Source organism: Microtus oregoni, unplaced genomic scaffold (assembly GCF_018167655.1).
Source record: "Microtus oregoni isolate MIOR12 unplaced genomic scaffold, Mior012 000020F_ref0000438, whole genome shotgun sequence".
NCBI lineage: Eukaryota > Metazoa > Chordata > Mammalia > Rodentia > Cricetidae > Microtus > Microtus oregoni.
The window spans coordinates 23,215,151-23,238,981 of NW_024543079.1; the positions used below are offsets into that span (position 1 = coordinate 23,215,151).

General features: G+C 44.4%; 1 protein-coding gene across 1 annotated transcript in view; it reads right to left on the bottom strand.

The window, feature by feature from the left end:
• The window catches only part of Slc24a3 (solute carrier family 24 member 3), a 465,376-nt gene that overhangs the window by 392,345 nt on the left and 49,200 nt on the right, over positions 1–23,831 (bottom strand). The window contains exon 2 of the mRNA XM_041670589.1: positions 5,494–5,622. Within this exon, the coding sequence (XP_041526523.1) occupies positions 5,494–5,622 (129 nt within the window). The remainder of the gene's footprint in view (positions 1–5,493; positions 5,623–23,831) is intronic.

Here is a 23,831-nt window from a genome sequence, read left to right on the forward strand (position 1 = left end):
GTCTCAATAAAATGTCTTGAAGATCATAAAGGGATGTCAACGTTAGAAGAAATGCAAGGTAGATGGCCCTTTCCTGGCGGAGCCCATGTCTTTTAAAGTTGTGATGACTCCGAAGTAGAAAGCCCCCCACTCCCTTTTATCCTGTTCATTTACAAACTGGCCTCTTTTGGCCTTCTGAAGCCAGAAGTCCATTGAGTAATTCCTCTACGTATTGTCTTCTCACCATTTGACCTGTGAGAATGGCGGCTTGTTGATGAACTAGCCTGAATACTGTAGCTATCCTTGGAACAGCCTGAATAGCTGGCCAGGTTCTCATGTGCCTGAAGACCCTTATAGTGAATTCAAATGGTTCTGTCAGCCTGCCTTCTTTTCCATTTCTTTAAGGAGGATAAAGGAAGATGCAACTCATTGCATGCACACAATGACCACTGAGGACCTATGCACACCTGTCCACACCTTGGTCTTGTAACACAGGTCCAGATGTCTTTCTTACCTCTACAGATCTTAGGCCCAACTTAAGCTTACTAAGGGGTGGAGTGAGCCAGGAGCGGAACTTCTCTATCCAAAGGGCCTCAGTCCAAAGCCTATCACTTCAGCTCTTTTCCTCCTTCCAAAGTTTATTTCAGAGAGAGGGACCCTAAGAAGAAACTCATTTCCTCAAATTATCAGAGAACTGAAAACGGGGATGATGGAGGTTTCTGGAGACCCAACTGCAAAGTATAGTTTTATTTAAACTCTGCCAAATGTCCACTGACTTATAATAAAGAATGCATTTCTGCTGCACTTGTCCACCGCCCTCAATATTACATTTCGCTAACTTAATTTTCTGTGGCTCAAATTTATTCAAAGTGAAATTTCTCTTAATAGGTCATCTGAATAAACAATTTCAAGTGCTATTTCCCCAAAAAACAATATGTTTCCAGGCTTCAGATGAAATCAGCAGTGTCAGGCTAAGAAAACAGCCTCAAAAATTCACAGAGAGCTGGAACAATTGCACAAAAAATTGGAGCCTGGAGGTCAATCTTTACACTCAGTTCTGGAATGGGAAAAAATGATAGGTTTCTACTAAAACCAGGGGAGATGAAATGTGCCGTTCTTGCAAAAATTAAAAAAATGCCTAAAATAATATATTCTAAAAAAGTGGCAAGTATCATATAAAGACTAAGACACCCCAATACTGCCAGACCAGTCACATAGAACATTATTATTTCATAAGAGCCTCTGCACTCTGCTTCTCCTGGCCTATAAATGGGGTGATCTAGGCTATTGGTTATCATGATATTTTATTTGTGTTTTAATAAATCAGGCTTGCCTAAAGATCAGAGTGCAGAGCTAAGCCACTAGAGGTCAGGGAGTGGTGGCACATACTTTTAACCAAGGACTCAAGGCCACCGTGGGCCATACAAGATTGACTCTGTCTAAAAGAGAAACCGAGCTCATACAAAGCTGATCGCAGCACTTGGGATCATCCACCTCTTAATCCCAGCACTAGGGAAGTGGAGGCAGGAGTAGCATGGCTGGGTGGAGAGAGGACTATAAGGCAGAAGGAGACAGTTGCAGGAGAGGTCTGGTGGAGAGCACTCCAGTCAGCAGTCACGTTGAGGACAGGATGGCCCCTTTGTTTGTCTGAGCCTTGGTAGAGGTGAGAACTCTCTAGCGGCTTGGCTGCTTTGCTTTTCTGATCTTCAGCTTGAACCCCAGTCTCTGTCTCTGGGTTTTTATTATTCGTGCTACAGCTGACCTTCAGGGAGAAGTAAGGAGAGGCAGAGAGAGAAGGGGAAGAGAGGGACAGGTGAGGAAGGGGGGAGGGGAGGAGAAAGGAAAGGGAGGAAAAGGCTGAAATGCTTTGGAATTGTGCAAATGCAAGGAAGTTATTAGGACAAGCAGGAGGCTGACTTGGAGTCGAAGTTTGGTCAGTCTCTATTCTGGAAATTTCTCTGAATTAGTGGGTTTGTGTAATGGAAGGGATGAAAACGGGAGTTCTATTTCATAGTTGAAGAAATGGAGCTCTGAGAAGCACACCAGTTCCATGACAACAGAAGGAAATAAATGTCCTAATTTGACTGCTAGAGCCCAAATCTATAGGCTTCCTCTACCGGCCTCTAAAACGAGGGTTTCCAAGGACACAGTCTTGGAACTGAAGATAGTGACAACATAAGTAGTAACAGACTGTGCTCTGGGACAAATGTTACATTAACTCTTGCTTATGACCTTGACACCTTGGCTCACATGGCTACAGCTCTACTGGCACCCAGCATGTTCCAGTTCCTGTACAAACAATCACAGAGGGAACCCCCATCCACAGTCTCTGTCAAGGCAGGGCCACTGCTGGCATCACAAATAAGAAGGGAAAGAGTCCAGAAACCGCAGGCTCCCTTCCTCGCTCTGACACGAAGACTTCTGAGAGCAGACACCACTGGATTCAGCCAGCACAATGATATTCATTGTGTTCAGAGCCTCTTAAAGGAAAATGAACAAAGATTGGGGAATGGATCCGCCACAGCTCACTCCAGCTAAGTCCTCACACTCAACGAGTCAGAGGTAGAGATCACAGAGCAGCTCACAGTTTCATTTATTTTGGTTTCCTACAGTCAACTATGGTCCAAAAATGTTAAATGAAAAATTCCAGACATAAGCAATTCATAACTTTTATTATAGTACATTGCTATAATTACTCTATTTTATTAGCAGTCATTATTATCCATCTCTATTAAATTAAAGGTTACTGTAGGTATTCATATATAAGAAAACTATATATGTGTGTATATATATATATATACATATGTATATATATAATAAATATAGTGTTCTCTGTGCTTTCAGATAGCTACTAGGAATATTCAGTATACCCCCATGGAATGGGGGTCGATGGCACTTTTAAATTAATAACACTAAATCACAGCCTTATCTGTGATTTGGCTTTTATTTCTGTCGCATAAAATAATACCTGTTCATCTTTGGAAGGCCCTGAGCCAGCTATTTCCTGCATACCCAGCATGCTTGAATCACACTACTATTAGTCATGGAGGTCAGTAGAGATGGCGCTATTACCAGCACAGGATCTTCCAAGCTTGTCTGACAGATAAGAGCATTTGATTCTCACAGTCCAGCTGACTGTCTGATGCTCAGCTCTAGACCACTCGAGAGAGTGGGTAGCTGACAGACCTAGACTGACCATCTCGTGTGGAGGAGTAGCGATGTCACTGTGGCTTTAGGGATCATCTGAAATGGGGAGACAGACACCTTCCAGCATCCATGGGGAGTTTGCAAGTCGACTCGTGCAAGGTGTCCTAAACGGTGCATACTCTGTGACGTCAGTACCAGTTCGCACTTGTGAAAGAGCAGATGCTTGCCATAATTTCCGAGGAGTCGATGGGCTAAGATAACCTGGTTACATTGCCCACAGCCCATAGGTCCCAAGCTAGAATTCAAACCTAGGTGTGACTCCAAGATCTAGGCTGGAAGGTTAGAAAAGGAGATCACAGAGACGCACATCTACTCTTCATTCTTGAGATGTCTGCAAGTGAGCTAGTAAGGCAGAAAATGAGTCTGGACATTTTAGACCATCCTGCCCATTCATCCCTCCCATGCTGATAAACATGTCTGAGGACCTGTGCTGCCCAGTTATAGCAGCTACTGGTCACATGCAGCAACTGGATATGGGACATATGGCTAACACAAGGGAGCATCTGAAGCAAGTTTTAATTTTATGTTACTTTGGTTCATTTGATTTAATTTTAATAAATTTTATGTGTATGGTTATTTAGTCTACATGTATGTTTGTGTACCATAGATATGCCTGGTGCACGCAAAGGCCAGAAGAATGTATTGAATTCCCAGAACTGGGGTTACAGACATGTGAGTGCTAGGAATCAAAACTCTGGTCTTCTAGAAGAGCAGCCAGTACTCTATCACTCAGCCTTCTTTCTCTTTCGCCTTAGCCATTTGATTTAAATTGTCACTGAATATTATCATCCAGGGTGCAGTTAGATACATTACACAAAAATGGCATTCAGGAAAGGAAGTGGTCCCCCACAGTTTGCCAAGGGAGGGGAAGTTGAAAAATGCAGACCCCAACACGCTAGAATGTGAACAGGGCTCCCTGGTTCAGGCATGAAAATCCTCCCTATAGCTTAGTTCAGAGTCAAGGTCCCAAAGTGAATCCCTTTAGTCTACAGATGAGTAAGATAGGATTATCAATTCTGGTACCATATTCCTTTGTAACCATTATTTGTAATGTTTTATGAGCATATAATAATTGTGCCTAATAGTGGGTTTAATTATGACATTTCCATACATGCACATCACAGTCTTCCCAGTACAGCATGCCTGAGCTCTCTTTCATTTCCTTCTCTCTTCTTCCGAAAACCTTTCATCTCTTCTTCTCTGGACTCCCCCCCCCTTTAACAACTCCAGTAGATGCTAAGTTTGTGGGTTTTTAAAATATCAATCTGGACATGTTTGCTATCTATGAAGTTGAGCCATTTCTACCTTGAAATGGCTTTCAATGTGCCTAAAGTTTCTACCCCTATCCTCTATGAGGAAGACATTCCAAATAGAGTGAACGATGCCACAAATGGCAAGACTGCCTGCCCTCTTCCTACAAACAAAGCCACACCAGCAGGAAATAGAATCCTTCCTTCTCCACCAACCCTGCAAATAGACACACTCAATGAAGGGTCTTCATCACTTCTTTCACTCCACTCTTTCCACCACAGAGGAAGAAATGAGATTTCTACTGCTGTGATTCCTGTCTTCCTATGTCCTACTTACCATTTGCCTCCTAATTGAAGATATCCATTGAAAACTGTTTGGCTACCAGACAAGATCTCTAACCGAGTCCTTGGAGTAGAAACTGCACCTTTCCTCTCCTGTCTGTTCAGGTCAATCCTTGATATGTCTGTGCTTTTCAGGTCATACATGACTATCCACTCAGCAAGGCCCTTCAGACCCATCATGGCCATTTTCATTTATAATTAGTACAGCTTGCACATGCTTCACTGGCCTTTGAAAGTGTTCCTTGTGAGCCTTTAATAACAGCACACAGTAACCATTCGCCCTCCAATCTGAGGACATATGTTATATAGCATTTTGGGGTAGACATACAAGTATCTGGTCTTCATTCTTTCCATTTCTATTTGAGAAATGATTATTAAGATGCTTGGCATGGTAGAAAAAGATCCTTCTACTCATTTTTTTTCCAAAAAGGAGTAGACACATATGACTTCTCGAAACACTTTCCATATCAAAAGATCTAAGGCCCTTGGGAGCACAATGACAACTCTCTATCCCCATCTTTAGATACACGATCTTCACATTGTTGAGTTCTGAGGCCTCTGAGAGAATCAAATGTGAGTTTCTGGGACATATGCCCCAAACATCTTTAAAATCCCTCCAGATTAGAATTTAAAGAGGAGACAAGTCACCAAGCTCATCCTTGGCCACAATCACAGAAAATGGCAGCCATTGCCAGGACAACGCCACCACTATTACCTGGCTCAGTGCAATTCTTGCTGCTTCGGAGTCCTGCATCTTCAGAAGTCAGTGTATCATTCACCTGCAACAGCTTCCTCCCCACCATCCATTTTCTGTCTTCCCCAATGAGATCCATGAGGTCAAGTTCTAGAGAAGGAAAAACAGAATCACCATGCATCACTAACAACCAAATGCAATATCAGTCTTTTCCCATGCTGGCCCGTGCCTTAATCAGCTATTGTCTTCCTCTGCACTGCATGTGCCTTTAGGGCTATAACTTTGAGGGTTTCCTCTGTGTGTTGAATTCTACTAGACCCAACAAAAGCGGCCTTCTATCCAATGTCAGGAAGGAACGCATGTATGAACACTTCATTGCTTGAGAAGAATGACAGCAAGGTATGCATTCTATACTGGATTCCAGAGTTTCCCACAGTGTGAATAAACTAATGTTTGTCTACAAGACAAATCTCTTGATAAAGTATATTTGGTTGATGGTTATCTCCTCTGGATTTCAATCCCCTATACCTAATGATGCTAAGAAATATTTAACAACCAATAATATCCATGGCAACAATACTCTCAGAAGAGCTAAATTCAAACTACAAATATGACACCATTAAGAACCAATCTGAGCCAGGTGGTGGTGCACACATTTATCTCAGCACTCAGGAGGCAGAGTGATCTCTGTGAGTTCAGGTCCACCCTGGTCTACAAGAGCTAGTTCCAGGACAGCCAGGAACTATACAGAGAAAACCTGTCTCAGATAAAACAAAACAAAACAAAACAAAAGAACTAATCCATGGGAACAATGGATTCTACTGAGTTCTGAGGCAGTACTACCAATTTAGCCTACCAATGTCTACATCACCACCACTTTTGCTTAAACCATCTCTTACATAAACCAACTGCATCTGAATTTATGCTCAGAAACTGCTTCTTGGAGGTTACCCAAGATAAGGTACCATTTCACCATCTCCAAAGCAGTGGTCTGTAAGAGAGCCAGCATAAGATTCCATAAAACAAGACATGAAGGGAAAAGATGATTCCAGAAGACATGTTAGAGGGTGAATATAACCATGTCTAGGTCTCTGGCCATGGAGATGAACATGTCAGTAGAAAAACAAAGAAGACAGGGCACATGAGGGAAGAGGCTCTCCATCCAGTCTAGGCGATACAGAGTCTGAAGTTTCTACAGATAAGATTACCAGGAGGAAACAATATAGCTTCTTGGTAATGATACCTCAGGCAAGAGAGCTAGTACAAAAGAGATCCCAGGGAAGGCCTTGGGATATAGTCCAGATGGGTTCCCTGTAGGTCTCATGACTGGAGGGAGACTCCATACACACATGCATTAGTGATGACTAAAGAAACAGAGAAAGAAAATCTTTGAGAATCTATCATTTGTCCAGCGAGCAGGCAGTTAAAAAAAAAATCAACAAAGCATCATGAGAGGAAGTGGAAAGAAGGGAGCAAGGTGGAATGAAAAATAGGAAGAAGCATCTAAGGAAGAAAAATTAACAGTCTTGAACACTGGACAAATCCAGCAAGACAAACAGAGAAATGAGAGCCTGGGCTTGCCATGAGGGGGTTGTTGGAGACAGAGGCCATGAGGGGGTTGTTGGAGACAGAGGCCATAAGGGGGTTGTTGGAGACAGAGGCCATGAGGGGGTTGTTGGAGACAGAGGCCATGAGGGGGTTGTTGGAGACAGAGGCCATGAGGGGGTTGTTGGAGACAGAGGCCATGAGGGGGTTGTTGGAGACAGAGGCCATGAGGGGGTTGTTGGAGACAGAGGCCATGAGGGGGTTGTTGGAGACAGAGGCCATGAGGGGGTTGTTGGAGACAGAGGCCATGAGGGGGTTGTTGGAGACAGAGGTCATGAGGGGGTTGTTGGAGACAGAGGCCATGAGGGGATTGTTGAAGACAGAGGCCATGAGGGGGTTGTTGGAGACAGAGGCTATGAGGGGGTTGTTGGAGATGGAGGTGGTCAGACATGGTAGCTCATTCCAAAAGCCTGGCATAAAGGAAAGAAATTATGGGAGATTATCACCTCCAAGAGGGCTAGAATAGCCATGTTTAGAACAATGGTTGTATTGGATTCTTGTTTGTTTTTTTGAAGAACTTAAAGCTGGGTGGGTAGAGAGGGGGGAGAGGATCTGGAAGGACTTGGGGGAGAAAAAAAATAAGATCAAATATATTTAAAATTTAAAAAGATCTTAATAAAAACATAAAAAGAAAAATGGTTCTAAGTATAAGGCAGGGGACTACTTTTTGGGCCCACTGGCTTTCACATATCCCATAGAGTGCACGTCCAGACAGTGTGATATTCTGAAATGGTCAACATAGAGCTAAAAGCCACCATCTCCTAGTCTCTATTTTTACAGTGATTCTCAATTTTCCAAACAATTTTACCTTCATTACAGAGTTTGATTCTCACAACACTACACAAGAGAATATGAATATTATCTCTCCAGCGACAAACTGCTATAATATCACAGAAGGTATTCAGTAAGCATAAGGTTAAATCACTGTTCATAACTTATGCATGGATAGCTTAGGGTCCTAGACATTTCTGTAAAGGGCAGTGCTCGGGTGCCTCTCACTTTAAAATCTCCAGAGAGTAGCAGCAGCTCATGTATTCCCCAAATACAGCTCTAATCCTGAATGTAAACCTGTCAAGATATCTAATTAGAACTTAGGTATTTTGCCAGAGAAGAACCCTAGTCAGAGAAGGGGAGAACAGTACAATAAACAATCACTTCAACTCCAGAGTATAAAAATACTCTACGGTAGCTACATGTATTTATTTGGCCAAAATTATCAGAACAACACTCAAGAAAGGGTTTAAATTTCAATCAAGTTATCTGGATAGCTTGTTTAACCTGAATTTTGGTCCTATGACTAAAAAATGGTGTCAAGCAGAGGAGAAAACAAAAAGAAACTCCAAGAACTCATGAAGGAAGCATAAAGTCAGTGGCCTACAACTCCAATAAGCAATCTTTAAACATAAGTATACCAGATTAAGACTATCAAAACTTTGGGGGGGTAGGCCTTCACTTGGTCACAGACTAGGTGTCAGGAGTGGCTGCTAAGGAAGATGTGAATGCGACTGACTGGCAGACATGAGTCCAAGGAAGAATGTGCCAGGGATTAGAGAAGTATGAGAGGGAAGGTATGCATCTAGCCAGCTGCAAAAAAAAAAAAATGTGAGGAGCACTGAGCCCCTTTGAAAGTGCTACAAGCCAGAGAGCAAGCATCTCAGATACCCAAGATGTGGAGGAACATGGGAATTGGTCCACCCAGTCCTCCTCTGCCATAGGTTGAAGGTTATTCCCACAAAATTAATTCTTCAGTTTTTTAATCTTTTATTTCTTATTTTTAAAATTGTGTGTGTGTGCGTGTGTGTGTGTGTGTGTGTGTGTGTGTGTGTGTGTGTGTGTGTACATGTATACTTAAGTACAGGTGCCCATAGAGGCAAGAGCTGGGATTCTAGACTGCTGTAGCCACCAGATTTGGGAGCTGAGAACTGAACTCAGGTCCTCTGCAGAAGCAGTACACGATCTTATTGCTGAACCACGTCTTTATGGCCCTCTCCAGCTTCTCTAACCTAAGACACAGAGCTCCAAAGTAAGCTCTGGCCTTGGACAGCAAGATGGAGGTTCCGGAAGCTGTACAGTGTCAGTGAGCAATGAAGAGTCTAAACAGGTATGGGCACAGTGCTATGCTATCTGCCAGTCCACACAGTGTCTAAAGAAACAGTCATGCTGTGGCTGGCAGAGCGGCCATTTACTATCTGTCCTCATAAAGTGGGTCAGAATTCGGTGCTCTGTGGACCTGCAGCCTTAAGGTTCAGGCAGACCCCCAAAGACTTGCAAAGAGGCAAAAGTATTCCTTCCAATGACTCCCAAAGCTCATTTGCCAAGTTTCCATGGTTCTGTGACTCTAAGAGAAAAGCTGATACCAATTAAGAGATGTAAAAGCAAAGCCAGCTATTGTAGCAGAAAATTAGAGGATTTTTTTAACATAATGATTCAATATCTTCAGGAATTAGACACTATTAAGACAGCACCTCAGCCTTCCAAAACCTACAAACTTTTATCTCAACAAAAACAGACTTGACCACTGATACAACAATGATGTTCGGAGTCCGAGAAAATATTAATAATAAAAATAGTAGAACTGGATGGAGGTGGGGGTTCCTTGGACTTTCCACAGGGCAGGGAACCCTGATTGCTCTTCGGGCTGAGGAGGGAGGGGGACTTGATTGGGAGAGGGGGAGGGAAATGGGAGGCAGTGGCGGGGAAGAGACAGAAATCTTTAATAAATAAATAAATTAAAAAAAAATAGTAACAACGTCCAGTAGGAACAAAGTTTGATGGTGCTGTAGCTCAGTCTGATTTCCTCAAAAAAATCTCTTAGTAAGAAGAGAAGGCTTCAGGGCCTATGTATCTCTAAATAACTCAGAGTGGTAGCAACTTGCTTAAGATCACAGGCAATCTGTGGCCATATCGAACACTTCCACAGCTTTTGTCATTACGCTTACTGAACATCTATTATGTGCAAACAACCTATATGAAAATAGTAGCTCTATTTTTGCAAATAAGTAAATTAAGTGGAAGCATATCTTGGTTAAAAAAAAAAAAACTTGCCCTGCATTGCACAGTGAGCAAGAAGCAGAGGAGAGATTTGAACCCAGAAATAATGATCTCAAAGGCCAGTTTCATGGCAGATCCCTGGATGGAAGACGCTTACCCTGGTTGCAATGCACAGCTAATAGCAAAGTAGATTGGGAAAGGGGCCTGCATTTAATAATAGGTATGGGTGAAGACTATCTCATGAGACCTATTAAACAGACCCCAGAAACTATTACAAAGTTGAGCAGCACACCTGGAAAGCATCACAGACCAAAGACTCAAACACTAGTAAAATCTCATGCTATGCCTGACACTCTACTCAAGAACCTGGCTATCTATGACAACGGCCATTGCCATCCTTGCATACAGAGAGAAACGACAAAGTATAGGCAGCGGGGGAGCTAGGAGGCAGGGGAAAGTGAAGCAGATAATGCAAAGGATGCTCACACTTGCTCCTTTCATTTCTTCCTCCTAACTCACCTCCCTGACTCCTTGGGCTTCTCTCCTACAGCCAAGAGGCTGCTCCGCAAAGTTACACTCGAGCAATGTCAACAAAAACACTTGGCCCCAGTCCACAGCATTCTTGGCTTCTCATCTGCCAGGCCCTGGAAGTTGCATGTTGGCCTAATTAGTCAGGGGAAGGGGAGGAGGCAGGAGGTGCGCAGGGGAAAAGCAGCAGGCTCCCATGTCACATGTCACCCGCAGAGGAAGCTTGTAGGGCTGTGGTCTCTCAGAAGAAGTGACAAGAGGGGGCCGCAGAGATGCTGTGGGCTGCTGCTGTCGAAGGAGGAAACTCAGTTCTCAATCTGAGATCTGAGCTGCACGCACTGAGGAAGCAAAGAGAGCGGAGGCTGGGTGCCAAGTTTCCGTTACAGAGCTGTGTGTTCACCCTTTGCACTCTCTCCTTCCCCTTCCCCCCTCGTTCTCGGGTTCTCTCCCATTCTCCTTCCCATGACCAAAGCAGACAGAACCCAGGGATTTTAGATACCAATAATGGATCTTCTTGGGAGCCTGATCCATGACCCAGATCCTCAGCTCACAGCCCTGACTCCTAACACACGATCTCTAGTCTGCTAGCCTGACTCTCAGGCCTTCTAACCTTTCTCAGACACTGGTCTTAGGCTCAGAAGACAAGGTGTGTGTGTGGGGGGGTGGGGGATACTTTTAGTTCTCTGCCAAGGGATTAACTCCTCAGAGGCCTAGACAGGTTGAGGATGGCATCATCGGTGAAAGTAGAGCAGCAGGAGAGGGAGGGGTAAGTAAGAGTGGTTGGGGAAATAAATGTGACCGAAGCACATGTGTGTGCACACACACATACATACATACATACACACACAATGCACACATATATGCATGAAGATGTCACCATATAACATGCCATGCAATTAATAGATGTTAATAAAAATGGAAAATAGAGGAATGTAAAATGTATCTTGCATGTCCCTCTGCTATGCACCAAGTCCCCTTGCTATACCAAATCACCACATCCTGTTACCCTTTCACGTCAGACGTTGACCAACCAAATGTAACCCAAGTCCATATCTGAGCCCATAGTCTAGGTATTCATTTCCCCACCTTATCCTGGAGTGTTAGGGGAGGCAGGGGAGTGGCCTCACAGGAACAACAGTCCCTCTCGGAGAGTACATACAACTCTACCCTCTAGAAAACTGGAATGCGGCCCTGCTTTTTAAAATGAGAGTGGAGAACCTCCATTCCCAAGGATCCGGAGCACCATGGCAACAGCCCCTCCCCGCTTGCAGGTGCACGAACTAAGTTATGGAATCTCCTGCATCATTCAAAAAGGGAGGAGCAGAAAACTCAGTCTCAGGGCACAGGGTTCAAGCTGATGGTGATGGCCACTGGCAGACTCGGGGCTGGCCCTGCAAGCCTCACTGAGGCTATAAATACCCACCGTGCAGTTTACACAGCTGCCTCCACTCTATTCACCCCAGGTCTTCACCCCAAGGTTGGAGGTCGAGTTTGCACAAGCCAGCAGCCTGCAGACCGCCTTCTGCAGGCTCCAGTGATCAACACCACTCTCCACATGGCCCCTTTTCTGGCCCACCCCTTATATCCCAAGAGGGCAGCCAGGCAATTTTTATCTTCTGTAAGTGAAAGGGGTTTATACATGAGGATTTTTTTCCAGTGAATTTTTTAAACACTTTCTTCTTATTTCATAAACCAGCTTACAAAGCAGCAGGTTTCCATATGGGACTTTTATACATATTCATTGGGGCCACTTCTCTCCCCCTCTCATTTCCTTGCCCTCCCCCTCACTGGGTCACTCCCTTTCCACTTTTTTTCTACATCTACCCCACCTCGAATACTAAACCCTTCTGAGTTTTGAAACAAGAACTTCCCTCTGCATTGTTTCCTGGTCCTCAGGAAGGAAATGTGTGGTGAAGCCATAACTCAATAATGGGAGCCCTCCAAATCCAGCAGAGAGGGAGAATCTGAAGCTAAGTGGGCTATGTGCTGGTTTCCCTCAACTATGTGGAAGCTTCCAGAAAGAGTTCCAGGGAGACCCAGAGGTATTTAGGAGAAGAACCCCAAACCCTAGGGAAGCCAGGGATTCCATTTTCATACCCTCCCAGGGCTAGACATTGAATTCTGTATCTAATTCACATGAAATTCCCTGGCCATACCAGTTACGGGTGCTCCATCCAGACTTTGAGAGGCCATCCTCTCAGCACCAGAGGCGAAGGTTCGAAGGCCTTGTCAGAACCTGGCATTGCTGCTGATGTGGAGACAAAGAGCGCGGTAGATCTGAGCCTTGGTGAAGGCAGGGAGGATGAGGACCTAAGCAGGCTGTGAGGTGGCTGGTATACAGTCATATCAGACATCTATAGAAACTGCCTATCTCAAGATGAGATGCAAGCTCACTATAGCCAATGCAAGGGAAGGCCCATGTTTGTCCCTGCTTCCCACCAGAATCATTTTGATGTCTAGTTCAACCTGATGCTCACCACTCCATTGTCCCACCTTATACATCCACACCCAATTCACCAACCTGGCAAGTTGAATGAGTTCCTGGCAAGGAAGAAAGGACTTGTCAAGTTTGAGAGCAAAGGCATGAGAAAAGATCCAAAGTGCTGCTGACGATGTGGGGAAGGACAAGGCCGGGTCACTGTGACAATGACACAGGGATGGAGAGAGCAGACAGCTTTCTCTCTTCATGACATACACTCAACTACAAATGCAGCAAATGCAATTGTTCTGATGACCCACACATCCTGCCCATGCCCCATTTTCCTCTTGATGGTCCACTGGCATGTCAAGGATCTAAGCACCAAATACCTCCTGTTCTCCTAGTCTCTTTGCTCATCAATTCACCTTCCTGGAGAAGCTCCTTTACCACCTGCTGTCTGCTGATTTTTTTTCTAGATTCCATTATCTGCAGAGCTAGAAGATTAGGCTCTTCATGATGCATCTCCTGACTGGCCCCACATCAGAGGATCCCCGCCCCCATACACAAATACTATGTTTGATATGGAGATTCTTGTTGCAATATATTGAGTGTGACAACATTAGGACACAGGCTCTTTAGGAGGTTATTAGTTTATGAGGCTGGGATGTCATCACTCAATCACAGGGATAGTATTAATGTTCTTAGAAAGGGACCCTGGAGAGCCTTCTAGCTCTTTTTTCCAAAAGATAAGGATACAAGAAGACAGCAGCCTGCAAACCAGAAGAAAGCCCTCACCTGACCCTGCCCTGCTACCTTGATCTCAGAATTGAAGTCTAAGGAACTCTGAGGAAGAATATTTTTTTTTATTCTTTAAGCCATGTAATCCATAGTATTCTGTTATATTTAGGATACTTCTCAAATTTTAATATTATTATATGTAAATACAGAGTGGGTTTTGAAATTCTGTCTTTTTAATTACTTTTCAGGAAGACCAGTGCTGCTGGTCCAAACGCCACTCCGAGAGGCAGGAGTTTCACACATCTTTAAATGATGCACGCATATGTTCAGAAAAGGGTCTGAGTAACTGTATACTAGTTTTCCCCACGATGCAATTCAGAAAGGAAACTGCACGTGTCTGGGAAGTGAGTTCTGCAGGAACTCCAAGCAGTCCTTCCCCAGAGATTCCCAGTTTGGAAGATGGGCTGAGTAGTCCCAAAAGGAATGCGGAAGTGAAATGGCCAGACTGGAAAGAAAAGAGCTGTGGTTCTACCGGGTGTGGGCTCCATATTGCAGGAGGAAAGTCTGGGGGGCATTCTTCTCTTCATGAGGCAACTCTGAAGACCTACAGTTAGTCCCCTCCATGAGCAAGAGCCTACCGGGTCCATCAATTATTGTATGGAACTCAGGATCAAATACTAAAATCAAACCCATGCTCCTCCCTCTTTGCCTGAAGAGAGGAAGAGAAATGAACTGTGGGTTTCTCAGACAGCAGAAGCTGTTAGGTCAGCCAGCAGTCCATCCATTCACCCAAGGGCTGCAAACCCAGCTCAGCTTGTGCTAGCAACAGTGCAATCAGACGTATAGCAAGGACAGTCTCTAAAGATGGAGACAAGGGGGAACTAGGAAGGAAGGAGAGGAGAGATGATATCAGGTATACTCATAATTCACTGAATGGAATGTGGACCTCACATTGAAGTGGAAATTATATTGCAGATGGAGGTTGGAATTCCTAAAATACTACTTCTCTAAATTCTCTTCTTTGCCTGTCTGACTCAAAATCTAACCTACTAAGAAATTCCCAGTGGGTTCGTGAATACTTATGTCTTTCAATGTTCCTAAAATCCAAAATAATTCTCTATATTGTAGAAGGCAAAAAAAACATACAAATACAATGGAGTTTAACTGAAAACTTTATACATCGATGAGATTTTCTTATGCCTATGCTCACCAATAAGATAGTCACCAGCCACGAGTAGCTATTGTTCACTTAAATAAAGTTACCTAACTGGGAAATGAAGCTTCTCTTTTCTCTTCATTAGTGTAAGCATAGGTTTAAATAATCACATCTGATGGGTGTTGAACAAAAGTTGGTAGCATCCCTTAAGCCAAATGTTTCGTTTCAAGGCCACAAATGAAGGTAGAATCCCTATTCTACTGGCATACTTCAGGGACGAAATAGGTAAAGGGTGAGGTACTGGCCTTTAGTTAAAGCTGATCAAGTATTACAGTGATACAAAGGAGATGGACTTTTTGTTTTGTTTTTCTTTCCCTTTCTTATTTTCATGGGTAAAAGAAAGACAATTTAACAGCAGAAGAGAACAGAATTTTCAATACTGAAAACTAGCCCAAAGCCCTCTTACATAGACATTTTCCACCACAGCACAGAACCATTCCCAAATCTGATTTAAAACTCAGGAAAATCTAGCCGATCAAGCAATCAGATGAGGTCCCTGAGGAAGGGACCTAGTAATAGGACCTTGTCCTCTTGGGCAGATAGTGACCTGGGATTCTACCCACAGATCTGCCAATCACTTTTGTCTGTAGAAGTAGACTCAGTTCATCTCTGTTACTGATCTGAGCACTGAAAGTCACGAGCTATTTGACCTCTAATGCTCCTTTTAAGTTCACCTTTTATCTAGGACAGGGTTCTCTGATGGCTGATAGGATCCCTGGCCTCCAGAGCTTTGTGGAGGGGTCACATCACTTTTCAGAGAGAAGAAACTACTAAAAATCGCATGTCAGTGTAAAATCAGAAAAACATATATTAATTTACTATTTAACAAATGAGTGGGCAGCACCACACTGAGTGCACATGCCCAATATTAATAATTACTACAACCAAAAGGCAGGGGTGCTCCTAAAGGAAGAACACAGGACAGGCATGGTGCCACCCATGGCTCCCCTGAATTATAGCATGGCACTCTTTAAACAAATTCCGTTCAATGAAAACACAAATTATTACTCAAGTTAGTAAATTCTGTACACTACTTTGAGATGAAATGTGGATGTGATCTCAGATATTTATTTTTATCTCCTGTATGTATAACTATTCTTTAGAAAATATTTTTTAACTAGTGACTTTGGGCCAGTGAGACAGCTCAGAGGCTGAGAGTGCATGCCACAAAGCCTGACGACTTGAGTTCAAGTCCTGGAACCTACCTGGTGGAAGGAGGGAACTAACTCCTGCAAGCTGTCCTCTGACCTGCACAGGTCTTCCCTAAGTGTCATTCAAATGCATTCTTGAGTTCACATTTACAGTAAGGGCATGCAAAAATTACTTTTAAATATTTCTCTATTATAAAATGACAACTACTATAAATATGCTAACATTTTCTGGGAAGACCATGATTACCACATAAATAGTCTCCTTGCTAATATTCCCAGAGATGCACATAGACACCCACAGATAAACATGCGTCTTTCAAAATGACATTTGAACAGCTAGTGAGAATGATGTTGCTTTCCTAAAGTGACTTGCTCTATGGAAAGACCATTTGAAAAACAAACAGCAAGAAGGTTTGTGTCCCCTTAGTGGAAGATAAAGATCAGTGGACTCTTAAAAAGCTGGATTGTCCCGCCCACCAGAAGCTAGGTAGAACTGTGTGATCCAGAAAAGGAGTTTTGAACACATGTACTAAAAATGTGTAAATGTACCGCCTGAGGAACAACCTGATTAATCAGCTGAGCCAGGATGAGGATTCTTTGCATAACTGGCTATGACTGAAAAATCAGTGCCATAACTTAGAAGATCTCACTTACAGTGTGTTTCTCCCATTTAGACACATGCGCCTTGCCAAATTATCTTAGCCATTAGGCTTCAAGTCTAAATGAAATACAAAGTAGTTAGAGTGTCAAACACATATTTCGGGAAAGCCACGTGTTCAAAAATGATTAAGTGTATTGAGTCATGTCTACTCAATAAAACAATGTTCAATCATGTTATGGTATTCATTAAAATCTAAATGTCTTAAAAAAATCTAAATGTCTTGTTTTACGAAAAAATAAAAGCAGTTTTTAAAATCATTTTTTAACTTTTACTTTTACCTCTTAAATTCTGGATTTTATAGGGCCTAAAGCTATATAAGTTTCCTTCTTTAAAATATAAAATAGAAATACAAAATTTGGTATAAGACCCCTGTAAAATACATCATTTTCGCACCTAATAAAGTATTAAAGACACACGAATTCACATTGTACAGAAGAACTTTCAGATTCTGGCTTCAAATGACTCCATCCATCCCAGCTAAGCCACGCACTGCTGGTGTTCCCGTGACTCTATTTTCCACACAGAGAACACATCTGACCCCTGCAGTTCTGACTAATATGTTCCTTCGTTTCTCTTAAAACTCACATTTTGCTTTCAATTGAGTAGAATTTGACCACACTACATCACTTGGCTCCTCAAAAGCGCAGCCTTTTCCATCAGCTGTGCTTGAATAAACACTCCAATTTATTCCTGGTACAAGAACCAAACTGCCTGCACCTCCTCTCTTGCTGAATCACTGAATCACCCCACTGTTGCGGAAGGGGGCAGGGACTAAGACAGCCCCTCATCCTGGGCTCCTCTTAATTCACACCAATGACAAAGTCATCAGGAGAGACTCTCTCTGAGGGAAGAGAAATGAAAGGCAATTATTCCTCTGTGGTCCTGAGGACAAGGCTCTTCAAGATAGGAAGTATCAGGACTCTCCCTGGGGGTAGTGGGGGATGACAGGGACCAAGGACAAAAGGACACAACATTGATAGTGAGGAAAAACAGTTCACAGCCTCACAGAGAGTAATAAATGCACCTCTGGATGATGGCTTGAGTATCAGCCATGTATAATTCCCATCACCTCACTTAGGTCACGGGCCTCCTGACAAGGTCATCCTTTTCTCATTGGTCTCTAGGAAGGTCTTGCACAGAAAGGTTCAGCAAATGTCTATTGAAAAGCACACAATGTTAACTACACTGGAAATTGGATGTTTATACTCAGCCCACTTCTTTCACATTTCTTCTCCCTTAATTTGAATCAACCTAAGATTTCTTCACCACACCCAGTCTATCGATTCTGACAGGAAGCTCCATCCACCCATGCAGCCTGCACGGAATGCATGGGCAGCCGCAACAGTTTGGAGGTCCCCCTTGAGCCTAGCGTGGATATTTGGGGAGGTGAGGCCTAGTGGGGGTTTTCAGGAGACTGTATGAATGCTTTAAAGGAGACCTGGGATGCTGGTCCCACTTCTCTCTCTCTTCCAGTCCTCAGTCACCATGAGCAACTTTGCTGTCCCGTTTGTATCACACCATGATACATTACCTCAACCCAGATGCAAAGCAACTAGGCAACTGATAACAGAAAGCTGCACACTCAGGTGGCACAACAAACCTTTCCTCTCCACAAGTCATTCACCTCAGTTGTTTTGTTACAGTAGTGGAAAACTGACAAATGTACACCCCCCCCAAAAAAAGGCCATCATCTCATGGGCTACGATGATTGGTTCCAACAGACGGTGATCACTAAACCAGTTCGGTTTCCAAGAGAGATCTTTACCCATTCTTTCCCAGTGAACATGAACCTGGAGCTAGGAAATCCCAGAGGCTTTGAGTACGAGAACACAGCAGGCACACCAAGGTGACCACAGAGCAGGTCAACAGGCAGGCAGTCAAGTCCAAGATGACATCATACGTTGGCTTTGACAGATGAATGAACCCAAGATGACCATGAGCTTTTAGTCACATGTTGCAATGATTTCTGTCTGCAGCCTGAGCCAGTCTAGGTTGGTCTTTCTCTATGAGCCATGGAGAGGCTCCCATCTGATCCATGATTCATTATTTTTAAAGTCCCATCTCATGTAAAATCTGATGAAATCTAAAAAAAAAACTAGCATGTTTTTTTTTAACAAATGTCCCTGATCCTGTCATGAGTAGTGAGCCTGTCAAGTGCCATCTATGAAACAAAGGAACAGATCTGCAGGAGATTGGTGGGCTACTGCGGACTAGGATAACTACAGGGCATAAAGAGATCAAGCACAGGCGGAGCTGAGGGTAGACCGAGTTCATCTCAGCACAATTCCCCGAACACTCAGCCAGCCTGGGCAGCCGGCAGCCAGAGGCCAGCGCAGTCAAATGCTGAAAAGCCTCAAATACCACTGTGGCAGTGCAGGAATGCTTTAGATGGCAGTGCAGGGCTGGCAACACTGGGAAGTGGCCCGGTTTGGGTTCCCCAAAAACCAAATTTGAGAAGACAAAGACCTGGATGTAAGTAGTTTGTTCTGAGGGGGAGAGGGAGGAGGCCGAGAAAGACTGGAAAGCAAGACAAGAGGAAAAGATGCCATGATGCATCATGGGGACCCTTACTCCTAAAGAGGCTCAAGTCTCCTGGACACTCAATGATGTATCAGGAAAGTCTTCCCAAATTGTCCATCTAAAGAACGAATGCTGTTTCTAGAATCCCACCAGTGTAGAGTTACCCCTAAAAGCATGAACTCTGTGAACTCCGGCCTGTATTTTGAGAGGGTCAAGCCAGTTCTTGCCCATCGAGAAAGGGTTTCAGAATGAAAGAAGGCATTCCCTGTCATTTCAACGGGGAGTCTGAATTCCTAGTGACCTGCCCACTGCGGCTGTGACCGGAACCCAAGGAGAGCAGACAGGGTGTCTAGAGGGAATCCAAATGATGTCATCGACCAGAGGTAACCTTGGCCTTGTCTTTGGTGCAAAGTCTCTTGGAGCAAGTGGGAAGATGCGGTTGGTGCAGAGCCACGATGGACATTCTAATGATGTTTTCTTCTTTCTCTCCGCTTACCATGGAACTTGACTCCAGGAGGGAAATAACCCCCTTGACATCTCACAGAGAGGCCGGGGGGGGGGGGGTGGAGCACTTTCTGTTTAAACACAAAGTCACTGTGCTCTCACTATTTTCTGATCTTTGGGTTACACACACACACACACACACACACACACACACACACACACCCCTATCCAAACTGGAATCTGAAGCCAGCAACAGAAGATCACTCAGGGCTAATGGAAAAACAAGATCAGCTCCAGGTCCTCCTGCCTCAGCCTGAATCTCAGGTCCATCAAGAGGAAAGGCAAGCTGGGGAAAGAGGACACTACTGAGCCTGCCAGTGACAGGCTGGAGAAAGTGGGGTGCTACCCACCACCATATACTGTCTGAACTGCAGGCAGGATTGACTGGATCACACAATTCAGCCGGGGGCAATCCCTCCCCGGTACTGACTTTCAGAGGCCTACATTTCTACTCCTGCATTTCTATTGCTTGTTTCCCAGGATCCTGACAGGTCTCCGAGGCAGGCTTCCAATGACTTCCCCTTGGAAAACACTCATTGAAAATGAAACTCAATACTTAGTATTGGGTTTCTGCCGCATGCACCTAGCCGTGAGCTCCTGGTCCCACTCTGTGCAGACTGTTGCTTGCAGGCTGCCTGTTTCCGGCTTTCCAGCTCACATTCTGTTTCCCAAAGTTACACTGGGCTAGTCCTTCCTGAATGCCCTGAGACAGCCTGTCCATCACAGCTTCTATGGCTATAACGTAAGAGTAGACAAGAGACGGACAGACACAGGGACACGTGGACACATGCTATAAAGGGATGATAACCCAAGGGCTTCTGGCAATGAATGGAGTATGTTGTCTCTTCCAGAATTATTATCATCTCTCCATGACAGAAAGGTGAGTGGGTGGTTGACAGCACAGATGTCAGGCAGAGTGGAGTTGGTACCTGGCAACCTTCATGGTAGATAACACAAACATTGTATCTTTCTCAAGATCATTTCTACCCACCCCTGTTGTATCAGCAGGAGGTTACTGAGAGGGCTTGCCTTCACTTCATGAGTGGGCCACTATTGTTTGCATGTGGCCCATCTCTGGCTTGGGAACAAGAAGAAACCTCCAGCGAGACATAAAAGGAAGTCTCCTGATGACATCCAGGTAGGAAGGCTCTCGCTCATCCGGTAGAATTGTTGGTGTCATACACTGCTTTCCTCCTATGTGAAGAGGGGAGGCCTGGACCCATTGCAGTCATTTTGCCACTATGGAGAAGCTGGTTTTGAGATGAAGCAAACACAGGGGAAAGGAGAGAGAGAATGGTTCTGGCTTCTTGATATGCCCATGGATCTGTTCACTATTCGAGCCTTGATGCCCCCACACTCTACTAAAAACATCTGTGATGCCATCACCAGGCAAGCAAAGCATTTCGGCTGTTTTATTTCTGGCAGTATGAAGTGCCATGCCTTCTCCTCTGACACAGCACACTGTTTTCTACCTGGGACCTGTGTATTTCTGGTCTATGTGACCTTACTGCCACGGGAGCTTCTGAAAAGCTGACCCTCCATGCGTGAACTGTCCCACAGGATGGCCTCCCCAGACAAGAAGAGTTTTCACAGAAAGCAGTGAATGCTCACCGGAGTCCCTCTCCTCCTTCTCAGGGCCCACATTTGGGTCAAACCGTGCCCGTCTGTTGGGTGAGGGAGAGCACCCTGTCTATCAGGGCAGCCTGGCAGGCATCTCCACACATCACAGCAGAAGAGGGGAAGGAGACAGGGAAAGGGATGCTCTCTGAGGGCAACATTTGCCTCAGAGACGCTCACTGAAGCCATGATGGTGTTATGAATGTTACCATCTGTTTTCTGTGACAGCCTGAAGCCACGTGAGGGGCTGGGGGCATCTGAGGTGCTATAGAAAGTCATTCTTTGCTGCGTCCTAATCCCAAGGCTACTCTGTCTGATCTATGTCTCTGGTTGACCTCTTTACACTGGTGACAGGCATGACAGGCAGGGACTCACTAAGTCAGAGGCATGCATCTCCCCTGTCAGAGGAGTTTCCATTGGGAGGAAAGAGAGCACAGACAGCAAATAACACCACCAGTAACGGTGTCTCACAGGCTTCTCCGGAAGTCCAGAGAGGACGGGGCTCTCCTAACTATTTGATGGGAAGAAGTAAGGCAGCACGCTATCTTCCTCGGAGGCAACCAGGCCAGCTCTTTGCAGGGGATGCGCAGGTTGTGAACTGAGAGGGCTTTGTTTTAATCACCGGTTCCTTGTGCTCAGGCCTGGTCTGCTTCACTGTACCATCAGCACCGCTCTTTCCACTGTTCCTTCTAAACACAACACAGACAGAACCTCAGTGACGTCTCCCCCCGAGGAGATATGCAGAAAACCATGCACACACATGTGCACTCCTGCCCCATTAACACCCACCCTTCTAGCCAGGCCCGCATCATGCCAGGCATAGTTACGGATTGGCATTCCCATTACATTTCAACAGTTCACTTAATACGGCAGTGACATCGTGAAGTGTTAATTGCTCTGCCTGAAATGGAAAAGAACTATCTTAGAATTGAGTCTAACAACTTGCCAAAGGTCATAAACTCCATGTTGAATCCCAGGCCTTAGGTAGACTGCCAGTTACACTGAGTCTAACAGCAGCCTGATAATGATCCTGGCAGATTTAAGGTGATCACCCCAAATTCATGGTGTTTTGAGCAGAGGAGGGTGGCCTGGATCCCCCACTTTTTATATCTAACCCAAGGTTATTTCATAGGCATTTTAGTCCCTTAAATTCCAGATATTTGAATTCTGTCTGACCCACCTCACTAATAATGTTTGCATCTGAGAGGATGCAAGGAGGGCCTGGACTATTCTGGTTTTGTATTTTGTTGTTATTTGTTTGTTAGATATGATAGGTGATTCAGAAAAAGACTTTATAATGGTAAAGAAAAAAAAACAGCAAAGTTAGAGGCACAGCAAATATGGATGGTGTAGGGTTAAGCCAGCCCCTTTAGGGGGCGGGTTTGCCTCGGGCAAATGCATACTGATAAATCAGGCACGCTGGAGGCAGCTCAGCCCTTTTTCCTGCCTCCTGTGCTACGCGGGAACCTCGGTTCTGTAAGTTTATTTAATCATTAAAGTTGTATATATTCTTTAATATCTGCCTGCATTTATTCACGCCGCTACAGGATGGTAGAATTTCACTGGCAGGCATCTGAATGACACTCTATCATATTTTCAAATATCTCTGAATGATTGAACAGTTTCATATAAAATACTGGGGACATTGTTACTAAGGCTTCATTAGTATATTAATATTGATAATCCCCCTTTCATAGTATCTAAAAGTACAGCAAGGGTCATGGCCAAGTTCAATGTGCACAATGAGCCCTTCTAGGTATGGCCATGCCTGGCTATGTGGTCAGTATGGCATCACCTGTTTGATCTTTAAACACGACACTGTACTGCCACTCAGAAGAGAGTCTGAGATAATGTTTACTCTGATTCAGGGTCTTGTAGTGACAATGTGCTGGTACTCACTACCAAGCACCCTGAACACAACCATTACCGAATAAACAGACATCCTAGTGGATAAACAGGCATCAGGCAGTAGGGAACATCTTGCTCCAGAACCACGCCTACTTGAATCCTTACTCCCAGGACATCCCCATTCCTCCAGCATCTCAAAATGTACCTTGACTTCAGCCCCTCTTCCAGAGGAGCTTATCCCATCTTCCCTCAAGAGCAAAGCCACACAGGCAGGAGTACTCTCTGGACAGAGCTATCAAATGATCCTGCCCAGGGGCAAATTCTCTCTGTGCAGCTCCGTTTTCAATACTTCCTCGGGATGTCGCTGTGCCCAGGAAAACCACCCAGTTAATTTGTTGTGATTGGGGGTCTATCCCTGCATTCACATTAAAATGGAAGTCTTCTGGTGAGCTGGATTATTCTACTGGTGATTTACCGCAAGCACCAGATAAATTTTGATGCAATCGCATCGTATTCCACAAACCTGCCTGATCTGTCCTGACCTTGTGCTTGATCATGGCT